General features: G+C 48.7%; 1 protein-coding gene across 1 annotated transcript in view; it reads left to right on the top strand.

Annotated features, from left to right (window-relative positions):
* LOC149344278 (cytochrome P450 4V2-like) overlaps positions 1 to 18,853 on the top strand; it is a 49,932-nt gene that overhangs the window by 23,956 nt on the left and 7,123 nt on the right. The window contains exons 5-8 of the mRNA XM_089546231.1: positions 2,155 to 2,224; positions 6,198 to 6,324; positions 9,094 to 9,279; positions 18,281 to 18,448. Of these exons, the coding sequence (XP_089402357.1) occupies positions 2,155 to 2,224; positions 6,198 to 6,324; positions 9,094 to 9,279; positions 18,281 to 18,448 (551 nt within the window). The remainder of the gene's footprint in view (positions 1 to 2,154; positions 2,225 to 6,197; positions 6,325 to 9,093; positions 9,280 to 18,280; positions 18,449 to 18,853) is intronic.

Below are 18,853 nucleotides of genomic sequence, written 5' to 3'. Positions count from 1 at the left end.
GTGCCGTCGTTTAGCATTTTTTTAAAATGTAATTTCGTGTAATTTCGCTTCATACGAGCAAGACGCTCAAGTTTCAGTGCAGCGCAGTGTTCAGTGTTCGAAAAAAACAATGATGCAAGGCGAGCCGTTCAATCTCGCTTGCAACACAAAACTGCACGATGAGGTAGTACTCAAGATGCAACACGGCGACGACATTACACGCGACATTCCCGCTTTTGTAGCTAAGGGGAAGTCCGTACACAGTAGCAGTTCACAAAGCGCGAGTTCTTTACGACGCTGCTGGGGAGAGGTTTCTACCGAGGCTGAGGCGACTGTGCAGAAAGGTTAAAATCGTACTTGGGAGCAGCGATATCTGCTCTTCATATATTTTTTACTTCATATTCTTTTGCTTTAATTCCATGTCGCTTGGAAAACTTACAGACTGGTCACTTTATTTTCAGCCACTTGTTACCAAGCAGCGCTACTCTTAACTTTGATTTTTTTAGCGGTCTCAGACCTGTCAGTTTCGTAATGCGTGAACGGTTGTTTACTCTCTTTAATCTTCACATCTTGCTCATGACCACCATTTACTACCCTCTTATGTGTTGTGCAAGGGAATGATGCGCAGGTAGCAAAGCAGATTGGACCATAACAGCCTCGACAAAATTGCGTGCACAGTCACAACTCCTTCTAAAGGAAAAAGAGCACGCTAGAACAATTTAATATGCAAGGTGCTGCACCTATGGATGATAGCCATATTTAAAAGAGGCTTTTTTGTATTATATGAGTGCTTTCTGCGGCATATCGTTGTCATCTGTTATATGCATCAGGATGCAGCTAAGAAGTATTAACTAGAACGCTGGTTAACTAGTATTAAGCAGTTAAATTTTTATTTATTTCACTTACTCTCCACATTTAGTGAGCGGTTTGTAATCCACCCTTATGTAACACCTATATCAGTTTCTAGATTTTCGAAAATGTCATTCTCGTCGCAGCTGCTGCGCAGAGAAACCAACACCGCGGGGCCGAAGAGGGCGCTAGGCCACGCCTACGAGTGCGCGTCACAAAGCTGCGAGGGTGTCACGTGCTCTTCTAGAAGCGCTTGGACACGGCCGGACTGGAGCGGCGAGCGGGCAGGGAGTGCTTGCTTGACAACGCTGCGTTGTATCGCGCGCGCTCGTAGGCATGGATAGCGCCCTCTCTGGCCGCGCGGTTACGCTTTTGCCCGTGCGTGGCCCCAGAATTCCTTGCGCTGGAGCCTAGACGTGGATGGCGCTGTCGAAAATCTCGAAGCTGAGAGGGATATCAGATACGGCAGGCTACAAACCTCTCAATAAATAGAGAGCCTAGCTGTAAAAAATAAAAAGTTAACAAGCATGCTAGTTAACACTTCATAGGGGTACTCTAATGTATACCACCACTGACAACGATATCCCGAAGTGAGCGCTCTTATAACTCGAAAACCAATTAAAAAAAGATGCCCAGGCTTAGCTTGGTTAAGCCAAGAATGCTTTGCATATTGCGCGGTCTTTTTGCGCGAGGTATTGCTTGGCGGCACTCGCTTTTCTCAGCAGCTTTTCCTCCGTGACGTATGGATGGATGGATAGGAGCGCCCCCTTTGAAACGGGGCGGTGGCAACCGCCATCATGCTCAGCCGTCCTTTTTTGTCTCCTTTTTTGTTTTTTTTTTACGTGGCTTGGTGACGTCACGTGACATGACGTCACGTGGTTTGGTGGCTGCCCGGCCGCGCCCAAGGGCTGAAAGAGTGATTGCAATATGCTACGCATAAAAAAAAATGGTGGGGGCTTAGCTCTGGTTAAGCCTGGTAGGTTGCGAAAGCAGGTGTTTTATACTGCATATGCAGCGCCTCTCGTGGGAAGAGCGCTGCGCGCCGTGCCAAGCGGCCACCGTTATCCGACGAACCGAGTTGGTAGCCCGTCTCTCGCTCCTGGTATGACGTCACGCTGTGACGTCACTAGGTATGGTATGACGTCAGGGGTCATTCTAAAGGTCAAACGTGCCAAGTGGCCGCCGCTACTCGAAAGACCGTTCTTGGGAGTAGTATTGCTTTCGCTAAAAAATTGCTGACAGTCTTAAGCGAAACATCCAACATGCGAAAAACGTTGCAACGTTTCCAGGTGCATTGTACATGGTTCGTCATTCGCTTCTTCGCAGGTTTCGCCCTGGGAGCGGAGCTCGGTGTTCAGAGAGAGACGCACGGAAACTACGGCACTTACTTTCACTTGTGAGTCAAAAGTGTGGACTGCACCCTCTCCTTGCCGGTGCGTTCCTTAATAAGGAAACCCGAAAGGTGTAACCTACACGAGACTGAGATGCGTCTTGCGCTGTGATTTAAAAGTGCTTTTCTATTGATAGAAAATTGTTACGGGAAGTCATGAAGGTGTTATCGAGCATGTCTATAAATTACCAGGCAACTTGAGCGTGGCGAGGCAGACCACGAAGACAAAACGAAGAAAAAGGAAGAAGGGAGAACCATCGTTCGTTTTATGTTAATCACTGACAAGCATTTTGTCTCCCTCGCCTCGTAAGACAATAACTGCCCTGACTGTTTTCTGAAGGACCAAATATTAAAATAACGATGTTCCGAGATACGAAAGGGGCGATAAAATGGACCTAGATTCTCAGGGTGTTCTTTAATATTTAAAATTTCATTTCTAGCCTAACTGCATGGAGGCAATACTATACCGGTGGTTGCAATGCACTGAAACCAAAGTTTTTATTTTACATCTTCCTCAATCAGGGTAGGCAAACTGTACGCCGAAGCCTTTTCAAATGGATTCCAATCACGCCTGCGTGTCTAGCGCTAGCTGGGACGCCTTATTCCAGCAATATTCTCAACTTCACCAGATCACCTGCGCCCATTTTTTCCTCATCTTCCTCTTAGCGTGCCATTCTAAACAACCTGGTTGTCACTCTCGCGCAATGAATGTCCTGTCCGATTTATTGTAGCGATAGCTACACTACTGTAGCTGCGCCAGCCGCTTCGCCTGTTCAGAATGGTCGCACTTTCGCCGTGGTTGCACCTCGGCCGTGGTCGCACCGACCTTGAGCCGTTGCCTAGCAGCCGCCGCGGTGGACACCCGAACCACACCGTACAGGAAGGGAGGAAGTGGAAATGAAAGAAGGAAGAGAAAGAGGGGCCGTAATGAAGAAAACGAAAATTCTATTTGAGGAAAGGAAATTACGCAGTAGCTGTCTTGCATACCTCGGTGGACACTCGACATCCGTTAGTAGGGGAAGGGTGGAAGTGGGAGTGAAAGAAGAAAGTGACAGAGGGACCGTAAGGAAGAAAATGAAAATTGTATTTGAGGAAAGGAAATAACTCAGTAACTGTTTCACATATCTCGGTGGACACCCGTCATCCGTTTGTAGAGGAAGGGACCCTCCGTGGTGACTCAGTGGTAAGGCGCTCGTATACCGAGCCGGAGTAGTCGGGTTCGAACCCGACCATGGCGGCCGCATTTCGATGGAGGCGGAACACAAAAGGCGCCCGTGTGCTGTGTGTCAGAGCACGTTTAATATCCCCAGGTGGTCGAAATTATTCCGGAGACCTCCACTACGGCACCTCTTTCTCTTTTCTTCTTTCACTCCCACCTTTCTCCTTTCCCTTACGGCGTGGTTCAGGTGTCCACCGAGGTATGTGAGACAGATACTGCTCCATTTCATTTCCTGAAAAACCAATTTACCAATTTATTAGACCGTAGGAGTGAAAGAAGAAACAAAGAGGGGCCGTAATGAAGAAAATCAGTTTGAGGAGAAATTACGCAGTAATTGTGAATCCACGTCTAGAGACAAAGATGAAGGAGGAACGCCCAGCTAAATGCACCCTGGCCAATCCCCCGCCGTGGGTATGTGCCATTCAGCCCGAGGACATCATCATCATCATCATCAAACGCAGCGGCGGAAGACTGAATTTGCAGTTCGACTCAGCGAGTTCCATTCGGCCACCTGTTGCTATCTCGTCACTCGTGGCTTAACGAGAGCTAAACCACAACCAATTTTAAGGCGAAAGCCTTTATTGCCTCAACGTTTTCGACAGAAGGTTGTCACCAGAAGTTTGTCAGCAGAGGTGCCACGATTTTACCCTAGCCCACTATCATCCCTCCTTCCCCACTTCGGCATGCGCCCTATGCCCAGAACCCTTCGCTTCTTCCATCCACATCCTTTCCCTCTGCCCGACGGACCCTCCCCCGCGGGACCTAGAGAACCTCAAGACCTGGGAGGACTGGGAGACCCTGCTGCGCTCGGAGGACCCGGCCGTACAGACCATCGCCACCGCCCGGGCTGCCAGTGTTATGGACCTTAGTAACATAAACACTTGAAGGAAGGGAAAACTTTATTTTCACTAAGACTTTTTCCTGCGGTTGGGGGGCGTCTTCAGAGGCGTCTTGGTTGTACCCCCAGGAGCCTTCTCTGTCGAAGTCGTCCGCCTCTAATCAGTGGTCGGTTGCCCTCAGTCCAGGGCTCCGCTGGCCACTGCCGCCCGTTGAGCCCGCTGTACCAGACCTTGTTGGTCTTCAAGCGGTCGCTGGACAGCAGAGTCTCCCAATGCTCCGCACTCGGGGTTTTGTATTTTGGGGACTACGTCTATGTTTTGGCAGGCCCATGTGATGGGGTATAGAGTAGGTTTTTTGTCGCACCAGGGACATTTGTCAGTGTATATCGTAGGGTGCATTTTGTTTAGTATATGTAGGTTTGGTAAAGAGCCTGTTTGTAATTGTCTCCAAGTGACAGCTTCCTCTCTGCTGAGAGATTTGTGCGGTGGGGGATATCGCATTCTTCTGCCTCTGTAGTTTTGTAGTATGACCGAGTATCCCCTGGGTGCGGTCTCGTCGGATGCTCGGAAAGTAATGTATCCTCGAGCTATCCTGTCGGCCTCTTGGTTCCCTGCCACCCCCATGTGGCAGGGAACTGCCACTTCCTCCCTTCCTCTACGGTGCGGGTCAGTTGTCCACCGAGATGACAGAGAATTACAGCGCCATTTCCTTTCCTCAAAAAGCGTTGCGTTCGAAGGGCAAGGCATCGCGCCGAATGGGTGGTGGCGTTCCGTGGACTTCCTGGCAGCGCTACAACACGCTGTCGCGTTGCACTCCTAAAGGCGAAGCTTAAGCGTCATTAATTAGCAGTTAATTAGTATTTAGCGTTCAATCAGTAATTATCCATTAATTAGTAATTTGGCCTTACGTACTAATTAGTGCTTACTTGTGTGACGTCATCCAGTGGTGACGTCACCAGTGCCACAGAGGCAGTCAAAATGGTGCGGAAAATGCTTTCGCCTCTACGCACTTTGACAGTTAAAGTGCCCCCTGCATTTTTTTTCCTTTCCTGAGTTCCAGCTACCCTCTAGATTTTCCGTCATCCCATGAGCCCACACTGCTGTCCTTCGTGCCTTAGTCGCTGTACCTTCCAGCAGTATCACAACTTCCATTCTGGTTTTTTTTTTGTGACCTCGAAGCTTAGCAACATGAGGTAAGTACTAACAGTATATAAAGCTATATCTAGGTTTTCAGAGATTTCTTAAGCTACTGTTCATAAGCGGATAATGACCGCCAAATGTACCTGCCTTCTCGACAATTTCTTTTTCGAGGTGCCCTGAATTTAGGTCATAGGCAAATAAGTAATATTTCGTCGTATTTATGATTAATCCGACAGCGCTGAAGGTCCCCTGTCGCGAAAAAAGCCGGTGTTGTCGTCGGCGTACAGTAGTTGCATGACCGCTGATGCGGAACGAAATGAGCTTTCACAATACGTGAAGACGAGTGTGGGGCCTAATTCTGTTCAGCTAGCATCTTAGCCTGATTGATGCAGAAGTCTGGTTCATTATCAAGCATTCTTTACGAAAATAGGTATTTTCCCTCGGTTGACTGAGGACTATTTGGCTGTGATTGATTAGAGATTATTTTCTAAAACACTCTTTTCAGGCAGCAGCATTATGGAAGCTAGTCGGTCATCAGGGTTTGAGGTAATTGACCTCAGGCTTCTTGAGAATCATAGTATTGCACTTCATTAGTCCATCGGTCTTGGTCACCTGAAGTAACCTTGGACGATGTCATGTTGCTCATTCTGAGCTAAATGCCCCTTTTAAAAGGGAAATATATTTTATCTGGATGATAATTGGGCACATTGAATTTCTGTACCTCAGCAACATAACGCCATCTTGTTGACCTTAACAATCCCGTCTCCCATTTTATTTGCAGGCTGACAGTATTGATAAGCAAGCGGACGTTTCAACCTTGGAACTGGCTAGAAGCAATCTACTACTTCACGCCTGACGGACATCTTTTTCGCAAGACGCTGCGAAAGATAGAAGACATCGTGCAAGGCGTATGTGACGGTGATTTTATGCTGTTATGCTAAATAACGACATTTATCTTTTTATTCACATGTACATAAAAGGAGAGGTTGGTGCCTGATTACAGCACTGGCTACTCGTTTGCACATAACTGTAAAAAAAAAGCACTTGAACTGGCGATGTAACGCTCAACAAAGAACAGCTAGAACACACATAATCCACGAGACAAATAACACAGTGGACAAGCCGGAAATGCTAACATAAAATATAAAATCAAACTATAAGTACTGATATTACCTAGGGCATAAAATGCGCATATACTATGAACAATGATATGCACTAATCACAGTAACCGGTATAAAAACCACAAATTCTAGAAATTGAAAGGAAAAATGAGCTGCAAATATAATGATATCACATGCATAAGATATAAACAAATATAAACGATTGCCAGGGCAGTGGACAGCACGTCCCGAGGCGAACAATCACAGAATTTGCACCAGCAATATCTACTACTTCCCGATGATGACACTTTCCTCGAGGAAAGATTTCAGTGCTATGAACGCCAATTTATTTATTTCAAATACTGCAGACCATGCATGGTCCTAGCAGGAGAGGCACATTCAAACATTTTTAAAATACATTTATGTAGCGTATGCATCGTCCATGGACCTAATACATTTTGAGAACTGAAAGGCCTTTTATCAATGGTGGTCAAGCCCTTCTTCAGTCGTGTACTAAAAGTGGCATGCTTTGGGCAATCCAGTAGCAGATGAGGTAAATAGGGGAAAACGCATGTCTAGAACACGTTCTCAGCGTGTTTCGGGCTTAACACGCGATAACTAGCGATAAGATTTGATTAAAAATGGTCTGGATGTAAACATGTGCAGTTAAACTCCTAGAATTTTATCGTCATTTTTTTGCCTTCTTGGTCGCAGCGGCTTTGGGAGCGGCGGAACACACAGTTTAGTTGTTCTAGGCATGTGTTTTGCCCTCTGTACACCCTCATTCTTCATACCACATGCACATCGTGGATTGTCTGTGCGCCCAGTTCTGTGTACAAAAAGATTCGTGCAGGCTGTTCCCTATTGTAAGGAATGAATGAGAGTTTCTTGACTTATGTTGAGTGATATTGGGATTGTGAACCGCGAGAGGGGGCCAATTTGAGGAAAGTTAAAAGTTACATAATTTGGCTGCAACCACACTTTTTTGCTCACACTGACTCGCATGTTTCTTAAAAGACGGCGGATTTCACATCCTGATAATAGCAGGCCTGAAGACGAAGCAATACCATGATCTTGGCTGACTGTTGCATCTCCTTCAGTGTTTCCTTGGACAAATCAATGCTGGGGTATCGATTTAAAGACTACTAAATGCTGCATCTGTGATGCCTTGGAGAATACTTTAAGCGTTTCATGAGCCAAACTTGTCTTCCATGATGCAGAACTTTGGCTGTAGAGGGATTTTAATGCAGCCAGCGAGTCACTGAAGATAACCCACCTGTGTCGATCTGGTACGGATATGAACTGTAGAGCCAAATAACTTGCATATATCTCAGCTGTCGTTGACACTGTTGCGTGGGCCGTAGTTCATTCAGCTCTGCAATTACGAATGCAGATGTCGATGAATACTCAAGACTTGAGCCATCTGTGTAGACATGAATGGGACCAGGACGCAGCATGTATATTTGGCACGTGGCTAGCTGGTTGGCAACAAACACCATCATGTCGCGTTTTCTAATTATACCTTCTACAGACAACTCTATCTTAGGGGTCAACAGGAGCCGTAGGGGGTACGTTATATTTCCCTTCCTATATTCATAATTGGAAGATACTGTCGGTGTTCTAGAAACACTCGATGTATTTCGCTTCCATCGTGAAACATTGTTCATGGAATTAACTGTCAGCAGCATTGCCTTATTTGTCAACGCACAGAGCTTTTATACCTAAAAGTTGCGTGATATTTTTTTAATTTTCAACCCACGAAATTTTCTTTTTGGCGTCTGACCTACGCATGCCCTGCGTTTAACTCCACTCATGCGCATGCCGTCCGAATGTGGCATTTTTCTTCTTGTTCTTTAAAAATAAATTGCGAAAAGTTTGTCATATACTGATGTGCCGTCTTATGGCCGGGTACAAGTAAATGACCGTGAATTTACTTCTTCAGTGATAGGCAACTACAGAAGTGAAAAAGTAAACGGCAGTGATCATTCGCAGCTGCCGCGACCCAATTTTCTGTAGCCAGTTTGTTGCTAAAGTCTGATTACAGTGACGTAGTTATTGCACTTACGGATTTTCAAGACGCAGTAGCCGTGCGGTCCATTACAGGCCAAATGCTGTATGCCCTTAATGATTTATCATTTTGCAAAGCGTGGCAATATAAGGCAGCCTGAAAACTTTAATCTATCCCGAACTCAAGGGCTACACTTCTGTGATGCGCCACGAACTGATTAACATTTTTCTTGTCAACTGGTACAGGGAAGGGGAGAGTGCTAAATGATGCAACACAATACTACGGATTTACTTTAAAAAGGTTGAGCTCCTAGGGCTCCTGGCAAGGAAAAAAAAGGACACGTTATCTTTAGTGCTTCGTTTATTTGGGGGGTCATCATAGCGCTGGTTCTTTCTTTTTCGTTCCTTGGCGCAGAGCTTTATTTCTAGTCAAACAATATATCAACTAGCCCTGCTCTCTGGTTTACTGTAGAATGTAGGTAGCGCATGAGTGTCTTGCTTGTTCACACAATAAAGGTAAAACATTTTTTTCTTAGCTGAAACTTGCCTTTCTTGGTGTTCTCTTTGAAGGTGGTGAAGAACCGGAAGAATGTGCTGCATAAGCTATCCCAATGCACTGACGACATCGGACAGTTCCCGCAGAACAGCGATGGAAGCAGTTCTCTGTTCCTGGACAGTCTTCTGCTGGCTCACTTGAAGACGCCTTCATACACTCTGGACGAAGTGCGGAAAGACGCGGACTTCATGATGTTCGCGGTGAGCAGCGATATCTCGTAGTCTCCGTTTCTCATGACTGCGTGTGCAGTCTTCTATGGTCCTGTTGTGTTTCTACCCCCCCCCCCCCCCCTAACTCTCTTTGTGTGTTCCCGTCACACCTGTGTCCACTTAGGCCATGCCCAGAGGCAGTGGTCTTCATGAAGCACGTGCTCCCATGCAACCTCATGACAGGTGGAAAACGAACAAGAGGGAGGTATTCAGCTCCTGGATTCCTGGTACCACCACTTCGGACCACGTGGGCCCGATCATGCAGCTACCGTGAACATTCATCGAGGCCGACAACCCCGCGACGGCGGTGGGAAGTGGGATGCTTGGAATGCCCCTCCGAGCCTCAGCGGATTAGTGTAGCAAGAATGCCAGGTGCCATTGTCGGCAATGACCCCAGCGAAATTCCTAAGCCGGAGGTATTGTTCGAGCGACCACAGAGGAGGCGACGGGCCGGCGCCGGTCACGCTGGCGGATAATTGAAGAATTCTGTGGCCCTGACTCGCGTTCTGGGCATTCGGCGGGGAAGCAAGTTTATTCACCTGCTGGAGGACTTCGGGAGATTCCTATCCCGCAGCGCTGGATGGGTCAGCATCTCCTCCTCTCATCAACCAGCTGCGAGAGAGAGTGGAAAAGCTCGCACCTGCCCAGCCGTGGGCGGTAACAAGAACGTCCCCTTCGGTCCATCCGATTGGACAGTGTTCGTCGACCATTATTCCCCAGCCAGGGATCTGGGGAAACCGAACGATATTTAACTCGGCCGTGAGTGTGGCCGAGAGAGGCCTGCTAGCTCCAGTCGACTACGGTTGACGAAGACGTTCCCCTTCCACTGAGAGCCATTCTCAGTCCCGCTCTATGTAAATAATGTAAATATGTGAATACAGTTGTTCCTTCACTTCCCCTACTCCCCGTCTCCGGCCCACGTTTCCTTCCTCCTTCGGCACAGCGGCGGTGCTCTTGGATCCGATGCCTGGTGGGACACGCTTCTAGCATCGACAAATATATCAACTGGTTGGCAGCGGCGGGATCTTCCACGCTTGGTCCTGGCTTCAGCAGTGGTGAGCGCTTGACTTTCTTTGAGAATCTGCCAGGCTTGATAACTCTGGAAATTTATCACTACCTGTAGATTGTTTTTCTGCACGTGCTCGCTTAAGCATTTCACGTAGCAGCTTATTTTTGAAAGTCCTCGTTCGGGAATTGCCATGGATTTGAGCAAGCTAAAGAAGCCAGAGTTGATGTTGCTGTGTGAAAAACTGGGTATTGAGGCCAGGAAAAGTCACAGAAAGCCGCAGCTGATTGAGGCTATTAAGGAATGTGGTGCTAAGGAGGGAGACAAAATTTTGGAGACCTGGGAAGTCATTCAGGAGGGAATCAGGAACGCTAAGGAGGAGGCCGACAGGGTTGAAAAGGAACGCAAGGAGAAGGCCGACAGGGTTGAAAAGGAACGCAAGGAGGAGGCCGACAGAATTGAAAAAGAACGCCTTTACCGCAAGGAAGCCGCTAAGGAGGAGGCTGACAGGATTGAAAAAGAACGCCTTTACCGCAAGGAAGCCGCTAAGGAGGAGGCTGACAGGATTGAAAAAGAACGCTTTTACCGCAAGGAAGCCGCTAAGGAGGAGGCTGACAGGATTGAAAAAGAACGCTTTTACCGCAAGGAAGCCGCTAAAAAGGAGGCCGACAGGGTTGAAAAAGAATGGCAGGAGCAATGCCGTAAGAGACTCGCTGAGCTCGAGGAACTACGAAAACGAGAACAGCAGGAGCTCATACGTACTACTCAGTTTCTCAGACAGCGAAGGGCCCGAGATCGGTTGCGGACTTTTCAGAGAGGCGAGAGCTTCAGAACGTTCCTCGCGAATTTTGAACAGGTATGTGTGGAGGAGGAACTAGATCAGGGCGAATGGTCAATGATGTTGCTGGCCATCCTTCCTTGCGATGTCAGCGCCGTATTAGCGCGACTGTCCGATGAGGATGCCAGAAACTACGACAAAGCCAAAAGTGCCCTCTTCCGATACTTCGGAATTCGTGTACGGACCGTATCTAAAAGCCGAAGTGATAGCAGCGGGCAGCGCTCCCATCAGTGCGTCAGCGACCAGCCAAAGAGCCCCGCTTGGTCAGCTACGCACATTGTAGTTGCTCAGAAGAACAGTGGCAGTCGGGAAGCTGATGTGATAATCTGCGGCACGGAGCGTCGTTGTCAGTCACCTGACAGCGACTATGGCGCTCCAAGCCAAAGCGCAGCGTTGGCTGAAAAGCGGGATGCCGCAGAGATTGCCCTTGCAACCCAGATAGGCGTAGGCGCAGCGCAAAAAGGTAGTCCTCCAGAAAGCAGTCGCGCGCTGAAAGCGGCAACTGCAAGTTCTATTGTAAGCGAGGAATGCGCCTCAGCGCTGCCTCGAAACAATGATCAGTTCAACAATCAGGGAAGGACAGCCGCTCGCGACCAAACACCCGAAATTGAGTTATGCTCCAATGAAACCAGTGTGTCTTTGCCTATTGCCCGCGTCGCGATCGAGAGCCCGCTCGGAGTGCGTCTGACCGAGGCAGCCGTCTCCCAAAACCTGCCTAAGCAGCAGCCCTCGATTTTCTCAAATCGCTTGGATATGCTGCCCAAAGAAAAAGGCCTTTGTTTTGGAGATAATGCTGCGCGGGTCCTTACCATTTCGAAGGCTCGTGAGGTCGCGGCGCCAGCAGAGCACGTGGTTGAACAGGGCAAACCTCAACCTGTAGGCCCGAAGCCTGTAAATTCTCACGGTGATGAGCTAGAGCAGGCTTTATTGCAAACTGTGGAGGAGACGAACGCCGGCGACTTAAGCTGTGACGGCTCCGCGCTACCTAATGACGAGCCAGCCCAGGACTTACTCACTGGTAGCACAGGGGTAAAGAGTACCGTCAATAGTGCAGGCTATAGTGAGTCTTCCGAAGTAGGCGCAAGGGATGAGCTGGGGCTAGGTGAGGAATTAAATACCAATCTAGTGTTGCCCCACTCAGATGGCTTTCTCGAACTCCTTCGTGTGGACAGAGAAACGTTCACCGCTGAGCAAGAGAAAGACCAGACTCTACGAAACTTGAGTCACCAAAGTGACATAGGTGTGTCACGGAAGAACATACCTTTCCAGCTCCGTTCTGGCCTGCTGTACCGCCAGTATAAGGATAGGAAAGGTATCCAACACGACCAACTTACTGCCCGCGTCGCGATCGAGAGCCCGCTCGAGCTGCGTCTGACCAAGGCAGCCGTCTCCCAAAACCTGCCTATGCACTATCCCTCGATTTTCTCAAATCGCCTGGATGTGCTGCCCAAAGAAAAGGGCCTTAGTTTTGGAGATAACGCTGCGCAGGTCCTCACCAGTTCGAAGGCTCCAGACTTCGCAGCGCCAGCAGAGCACGCGGGTGACGAGGGCAAACATGACCCAGTAAGCCTGATAAATTCTCACGGTGGTGAGCTAGAACAGGCAATTTTACAAACTGATCATGAGGCGAACGCCAGCGACTTTACCTGTAATGGTTCAGCGATTGCTAGTGACGCGCCACGCAAACCACCTGCGAAGGTTTCCACGGAGCGGCAGCGCACAGAGGTGGCCAAACGGGAAGAGTTAATTAAGGGGAAAGTGCGGCCCTTGTTGACTGCTCGACTGAAATCCGAACCGCGTAGCCGCCCCAATTTGGCACCTCGGTGCTCAAGAGTTCGCACCCGCCCCGTGGGAACAAAAGCCAAGAGAACGCAACGCGCGAACCCGATCCGAGAGAGACGGATACGCTGGCACGGCATTCGCACTCGTCCGTTCCCTTCTCGCGTTCTGCTTTCTGAGCGTCAGCCAAACTTCAGAACCGCGAGACTTGGACGAGGAACAGTTAAGGGTCCCAAGCTGAAATTCCTAGCCTTGTGTCCTGTTGCACCTGCTAGAGCAGCAATCCGACCGCGGCCGCGCAGGGGGCGGCTGAAGAATAGGAAGCAGTAAATTCCTCTGATCGCAACGCCGTTTGCAGACGGATTCGAGGAATAATCCCGTCTTGAGTTGAATGCTTGTTTCTTTTGTTCATTTAACTCTCCTGTACAGAAATGCAAGCTGGAATTCCTAGCATTATGCAATGTCTCATCTGCTAAAGCAGCTGTCGGACCGCGGCCGCGCAAGGGGCGGATATGACGCATAATCTCATATTGAGTTTAATGCTTGTTTTTTGTCTTTTGCTCATATATCTCTCCTGTACAAGGATGAGAGCGAAACTTTGGAGCTTGGCATTGCGGGAATCTGTTCACATGCGTTGCAGAAACGTAAGAGATAATGGCAACGCTGATGGCCTCAGCCGAGGCTTTCCCGTGTAATGCCCTTTCCTGACTCCCCGGACGTTAATCCGCTATGCAAATTTGTATTTTGTTTTTTGCTTTAGCGGGAATCATTTTGTCTGTTTTGTATGTATGTTCAGCAGCTCCACCTTCCCTTTGTGCTCTCACGGGCGGTGGCTTTCTGTGACATAAACCGTGCTACGGCACCCCCCCCAAAATTTTAGAAAATTTTCCTCCCTTTTGGCTAAACAAGCTCTGTGTATTCTGGTTTGGTCAAACATGTCAACTTTCGGAGGAGGACGTAAATTTCACGCTACAGCTCATTTTCTCTAAAGAGGTTTTGTTGACCGAAAACAGCTTGGCAGTTCTTGAAGTCGGTTTGGCGCTTTCTGCTTGTTGGGCTTGGGACTTTGCTGGTTGAGCTCGTTACAGTTGTCAACGAAGCAAGAAGTACCTTTGGGCCCAGCTGTGACCAAAAGCCGAACGGACACAACTCTAGGTCTCTGCGCGCAGCAGCGTTGGCTGCAACCTCTACGAGACCTCTTCGGGCGGCGGACGTGCTGTTGTGTTTCTACCCCCCCCCCCCCTAACTCTCTTTGTGTGTTCCCGTCACACCTGTGTCCACTTAGGCCATGCCCAGAGGCAGTGGTCTTCATGAAGCACGTGCTCCCATGCAACCTCATGACAGGTGGAAAACGAACAAGAGGGAGGTATTCAGCTCCTGGATTCCTGGTACCACCACTTCGGACCACGTGGGCCCGATCATGCAGCTACCGTGAACATTCATCGAGGCCGACAACCCCGCGACGGCGGTGGGAAGTGGGATGCTTGGAATGCCCCTCCGAGCCTCAGCGGATTAGTGTAGCAAGAATGCCAGGTGCCATTGTCGGCAATGACCCCAGCGAAATTCCTAAGCCGGAGGTATTGTTCGAGCGACCACAGAGGAGGCGACGGGCCGGCGCCGGTCACGCTGGCGGATAATTGAAGAATTCTGTGGCCCTGACTCGCGTTCTGGGCATTCGGCGGGGAAGCAAGTTTATTCACCTGCTGGAGGACTTCGGGAGATTCCTATCCCGCAGCGCTGGATGGGTCAGCATCTCCTCCTCTCATCAACCAGCTGCGAGAGAGAGTGGAAAAGCTCGCACCTGCCCAGCCGTGGGCGGTAACAAGAACGTCCCCTTCGGTCCATCCGATTGGACAGTGTTCGTCGACCATTATTCCCCAGCCAGGGATCTAGGGAAACCGAACGATATTTAACTCGGCCGTGAGTGTGGCCGAGAGAGGCCTGCTAGCTCCAGTCGACTACGGTTGACGAAGACGTTCCCCTTCCACTGAGAGCCATTCTCAGTCCCGCTCTATGTAAATAATGTAAATATGTGAATACAGTTGTTCCTTCACTTCCCCTACTCCCCGTCTCCGGCCCACGTTTCCTTCCTCCTTCGGCACAGCGGCGGTGCTCTTGGATCCGATGCCTGGTGGGACACGCTTCTAGCATCGACAAATATATCAGTCCCAATGCTTTCGTGATGGCACTGCTTGAAAAAGTCAGAAGAGAGGGAGAAAAAAAGAGAGCGGGGAAAGGGAAGGGGTCGGCCCCGCAGTAACGTGAGCCTGGGCTGGTATATTGCGCACTAGGTGAAATGCGGAAGGAGGGAAAGGGACAGGTAGAGCGCAGGTGGAAGGATGTGATGCCGTAATACAATGGCTAGCATCAAGTGACCCGGAGACGCACCTGTCCGCGCACACGCTTGCACTCTTCTCTAGCGCGGATTTGAACACGTACTCTATAAAGACGAAAAGAATAAAAAGGGAGCCAGCCGTGTACTGCCTTCTGTAAAATGGATTCCGCCGCACGACTACTCGTCCCCTGCAAAACTGGCGTCGTCTACTCTCTGCCCGTATCCTGTGGGAAGAGATACATTGGCCAAACAGGCAGATGCCTCAACAATAGGCTTCAAGAGCACAGGAACAATGTAGACAGTATTGCAATTTCTGGGCACCTTGCCAAGCACTGCAAAAAGTGCAAACGTAAGGATGTTGATCCGGACGAAACCTGTTACCCAGATTTCAATCGCTGCACAATTCTTGCTAGAGGACGGCATAGGATATCCAGGAAAATCGCAGAAGCGTTCGAAATCTACAACGCAAAGGATAATGTGTGAGTACACCCTCCCTGTGCTTGTCGCAAAAAGAATTGGATTTTCTTACAGGCAGGGTAAATGTTTAATCCTTTTCTTAAATGCCCCTATCTGTCATTTTTGTTAATCACCTTGTGCCGCGATTTTAGTCCCGTTTTTTCCCCGTTAGTATAACGCCGTTTTTTCGCCTTTTGGCTATGTGTATATCTGTTTTCATCGGTTTCACTTTCCGTCCCGGCCTCTTACACCGTGGTTTTTATCGCTTTTTGTCTTTTTCGGCCTTTCACCTTTTTATCGTTTTTACCCTTGGACGTGACTACCCTGTTTCGGTGAATGTGCAGGATCGCCTTGGACACACCCTCCTCTTTGTACCTTACGTATGTGTACCACATCGAAATAAAATTTCAGTTGTTAGTCAGCGCCCGTGTCTGTGTTTTGTTCCTTCGTGTTTCGTCCCGTCCCTTGCGCTGTTTTATTTCATTATGCAATACTAACTAGCCCGGCATCTGGCACTTCTGTACTTACTCCCTTTTACTCCCGTGCAGGCGCATTCGTGTTCAGTGTATCTCACACGCTGTGCGTGTCCGGCACGCGCACAAACACATCACGGACATGTGGTTCCCCGATGAACTTCCACGTATATCCGTGTTAGCACGCAAGGGCACGCAGGTTGCGCGCTGTTAACGTCGCAGTCGACGTGCATCACGGACGCATGACTCAGAGACGGGCTTCTACGCAGACACACACAGGCGCGCGCGCGTGCGTCCTGGCACACACGTGTATGCATATGCGTGTTTCGCATCGTTAATCGTGCTGCCTATGCAAATCACACGCGCGTGGGTCAGAGACCGGTATCTAGGCCTGTTTCACATAAAAACCGGAGAACGTCGCGCACCACCCTTAGCGAAAAAAGGATGTGCTAGAAATTCATTTCGAACACATTATTAATTTCATATTAATTTTGTATTTTTTTCTCCCTATACTTAAATTCCAACAGAAATCCTTTCTAAGTATGCCAGTAGTAATATTTTCAATCTTCTAACAAATACGTGAAAGATACAAGTTTTGCTCGCTTAGTATATTTATTATACAATAAAATATACTAAAAATATATGTTAAATACATTACATTACAGTAAAAATACACTAGACATATACATTTATTACATAAAAATATATCAACCTCGGAATAAAGGTCTACTTGCCTCTTTACCGTATGAGGATGATTATTGTTGTTAATGGCAAAATTCCCGACTAATTTCCCCACGTTTGTTTTCTTCGAATTTAATTTATTTTATTTAATTGAGTGTCCAAATGAATCTAGCGGAATGTTGCGAGGTTGTAGTCACCTGTTTTCTAAAGTTTTAACCAGTCATGAAATCTACCGCGACAAATGTGACGTAGCCACCATTTCGACCAATCCGGCTTTTTCGCAAACACCAGCATACGACGTCATACATACGCCGGGTTCTCCGCTCAACAGGACCGCTAACGCTATCGCATCAAACTGAATGCGAGCGGTCGCAGTTGCGTAGGCTGCGGAACAAGGGAATAGCAGTTCGCATTTGGTAGCGAGGTGCTGGAAGTAGTAGGAGAATATGTCTACTTAGGGCAGGTAGTGACAGCTGATCCAGATCCTGAGAGAGAAATAACTAGAAGAATAAAAATGGGGTGGAGCGCATATGGCAGGTTATCTCAGATCATGAATGGCAGTTTACCAATATGCCTCAAGAGAAAAGTCTAGAACTGTGTATATTACCGGTACTCACTTATGGGGCAGGAACGTGGAGGCTAACAGAGAGGGTTCAGCTTAAGTTAAGGACAACACGGCGAGCTATGCAAAGAAAAATGATAGGTGTACTCGTAAAGTTAAGAGGTCGGAAGCGGGCGGAGTGAGTGAGAGAACAAACGCGCGTTAATGATATCCTAGTTGAAATCAAGAGGAAGAAGTGGGCTTGGGCAGGGCATGTAATGCGAAGGCAAGACAACCGCTGGTCCTTAAGGGTAACGGAGTGGATTCCAAGAGAAGGCAAACGTAGCAGGGGGCGGCAGAAAATTAGGTGGGCGGATGAGATTAAGAAATTTGCGGGAATATGGTGGCCGCGGCTGGCGAAGGACAGGGTTAATTGGAGAGACATGGGAGAGGCCTTTGCCCTGCAGTGGGCGTAGTCAGGATGATGATGATGATGATGCGAAAATAACAACGAAGTATTATGCACTCAAGCTTGATACTGTAGCGGTGGCCTGGAGGTTTGAGCATGCGGAAGGAGCGGGTATCGATCCGCGGTGCCGGCCATCGACCACCGGTAGGTGCTCGGGCTCTTTAGGGTTAAATCATAAAAATGCATTATCGCCATCAATCAAACTTGGTGTATTCATGTGCAAATCACACAAGCAGTCCATTACAGTGAGCTTCAGCTTATACATTGTGATGAAAATTTATTGACCGCTCGAAGTGTTAGCCTGGTAACTGGCTACACTGGCTGGTGGGGTTGTGGGAATGATGTGTTGGCTCACTTCAGCGAGGAGAGGCAAAATAAGGAGCTTTTTGGCAACCACTCTGACGCTGTTCGCAGGGAAGCGACTCCAGCTCGTGTGCCATAAGTTGGAGCCTCTACCTTCTTGGCCTCCACCCGGAGAAGCAAAGAAGAGTCCAGCAGGAGTTGGAGGATGTCCTCGGCCACGGCACCGGTTACACAATGGAGGACCTCAAGCGGCTACAGTACATGGAGTGCTGTGTGAAGGTACGTGTCCACGTCTCTGTACGTGCCCGTGTTCACGTCTCTGTTTGCACAGTACGTGTCCACGTACTGTGCAAAGCTCTTTAAAGCTGCAGATGTGCACTGCACTTTATTCTGGGGTAAACGTTAAGCGTACGTGACTAACCTTTCATCGGTGTGCAGCTTCCGTAGACGGCGCCGCGGTGTAATCAGAGGTAATCAAATGCCGCGTATGACGCTCCCGCCTACCGGCCCGACTTACGAGGACGCATTTTGCTTCACAGCAATGACGACAGGTCGTGTGTCTACAGAATCGCTTACGGCTCTGTGGTAGGCGTTCGCAAAAAGCGATTGGAAGGTTGGTGGCTCAAAAGCAGGGCTGTGACCTTAGGATTAAACTTCAGTATTAAAAGTTGATCACATGTAAAA

This window comes from Amblyomma mixtum, chromosome 5 (assembly GCF_055824585.1).
Source record: "Amblyomma mixtum isolate Tamu chromosome 5, ASM5582458v1, whole genome shotgun sequence".
Taxonomy (NCBI): domain Eukaryota; kingdom Metazoa; phylum Arthropoda; class Arachnida; order Ixodida; family Ixodidae; genus Amblyomma; species Amblyomma mixtum.
Note: the sequence above shows the minus strand (reverse complement) of the source record. Positions and strands in the feature narration are given on the sequence as shown.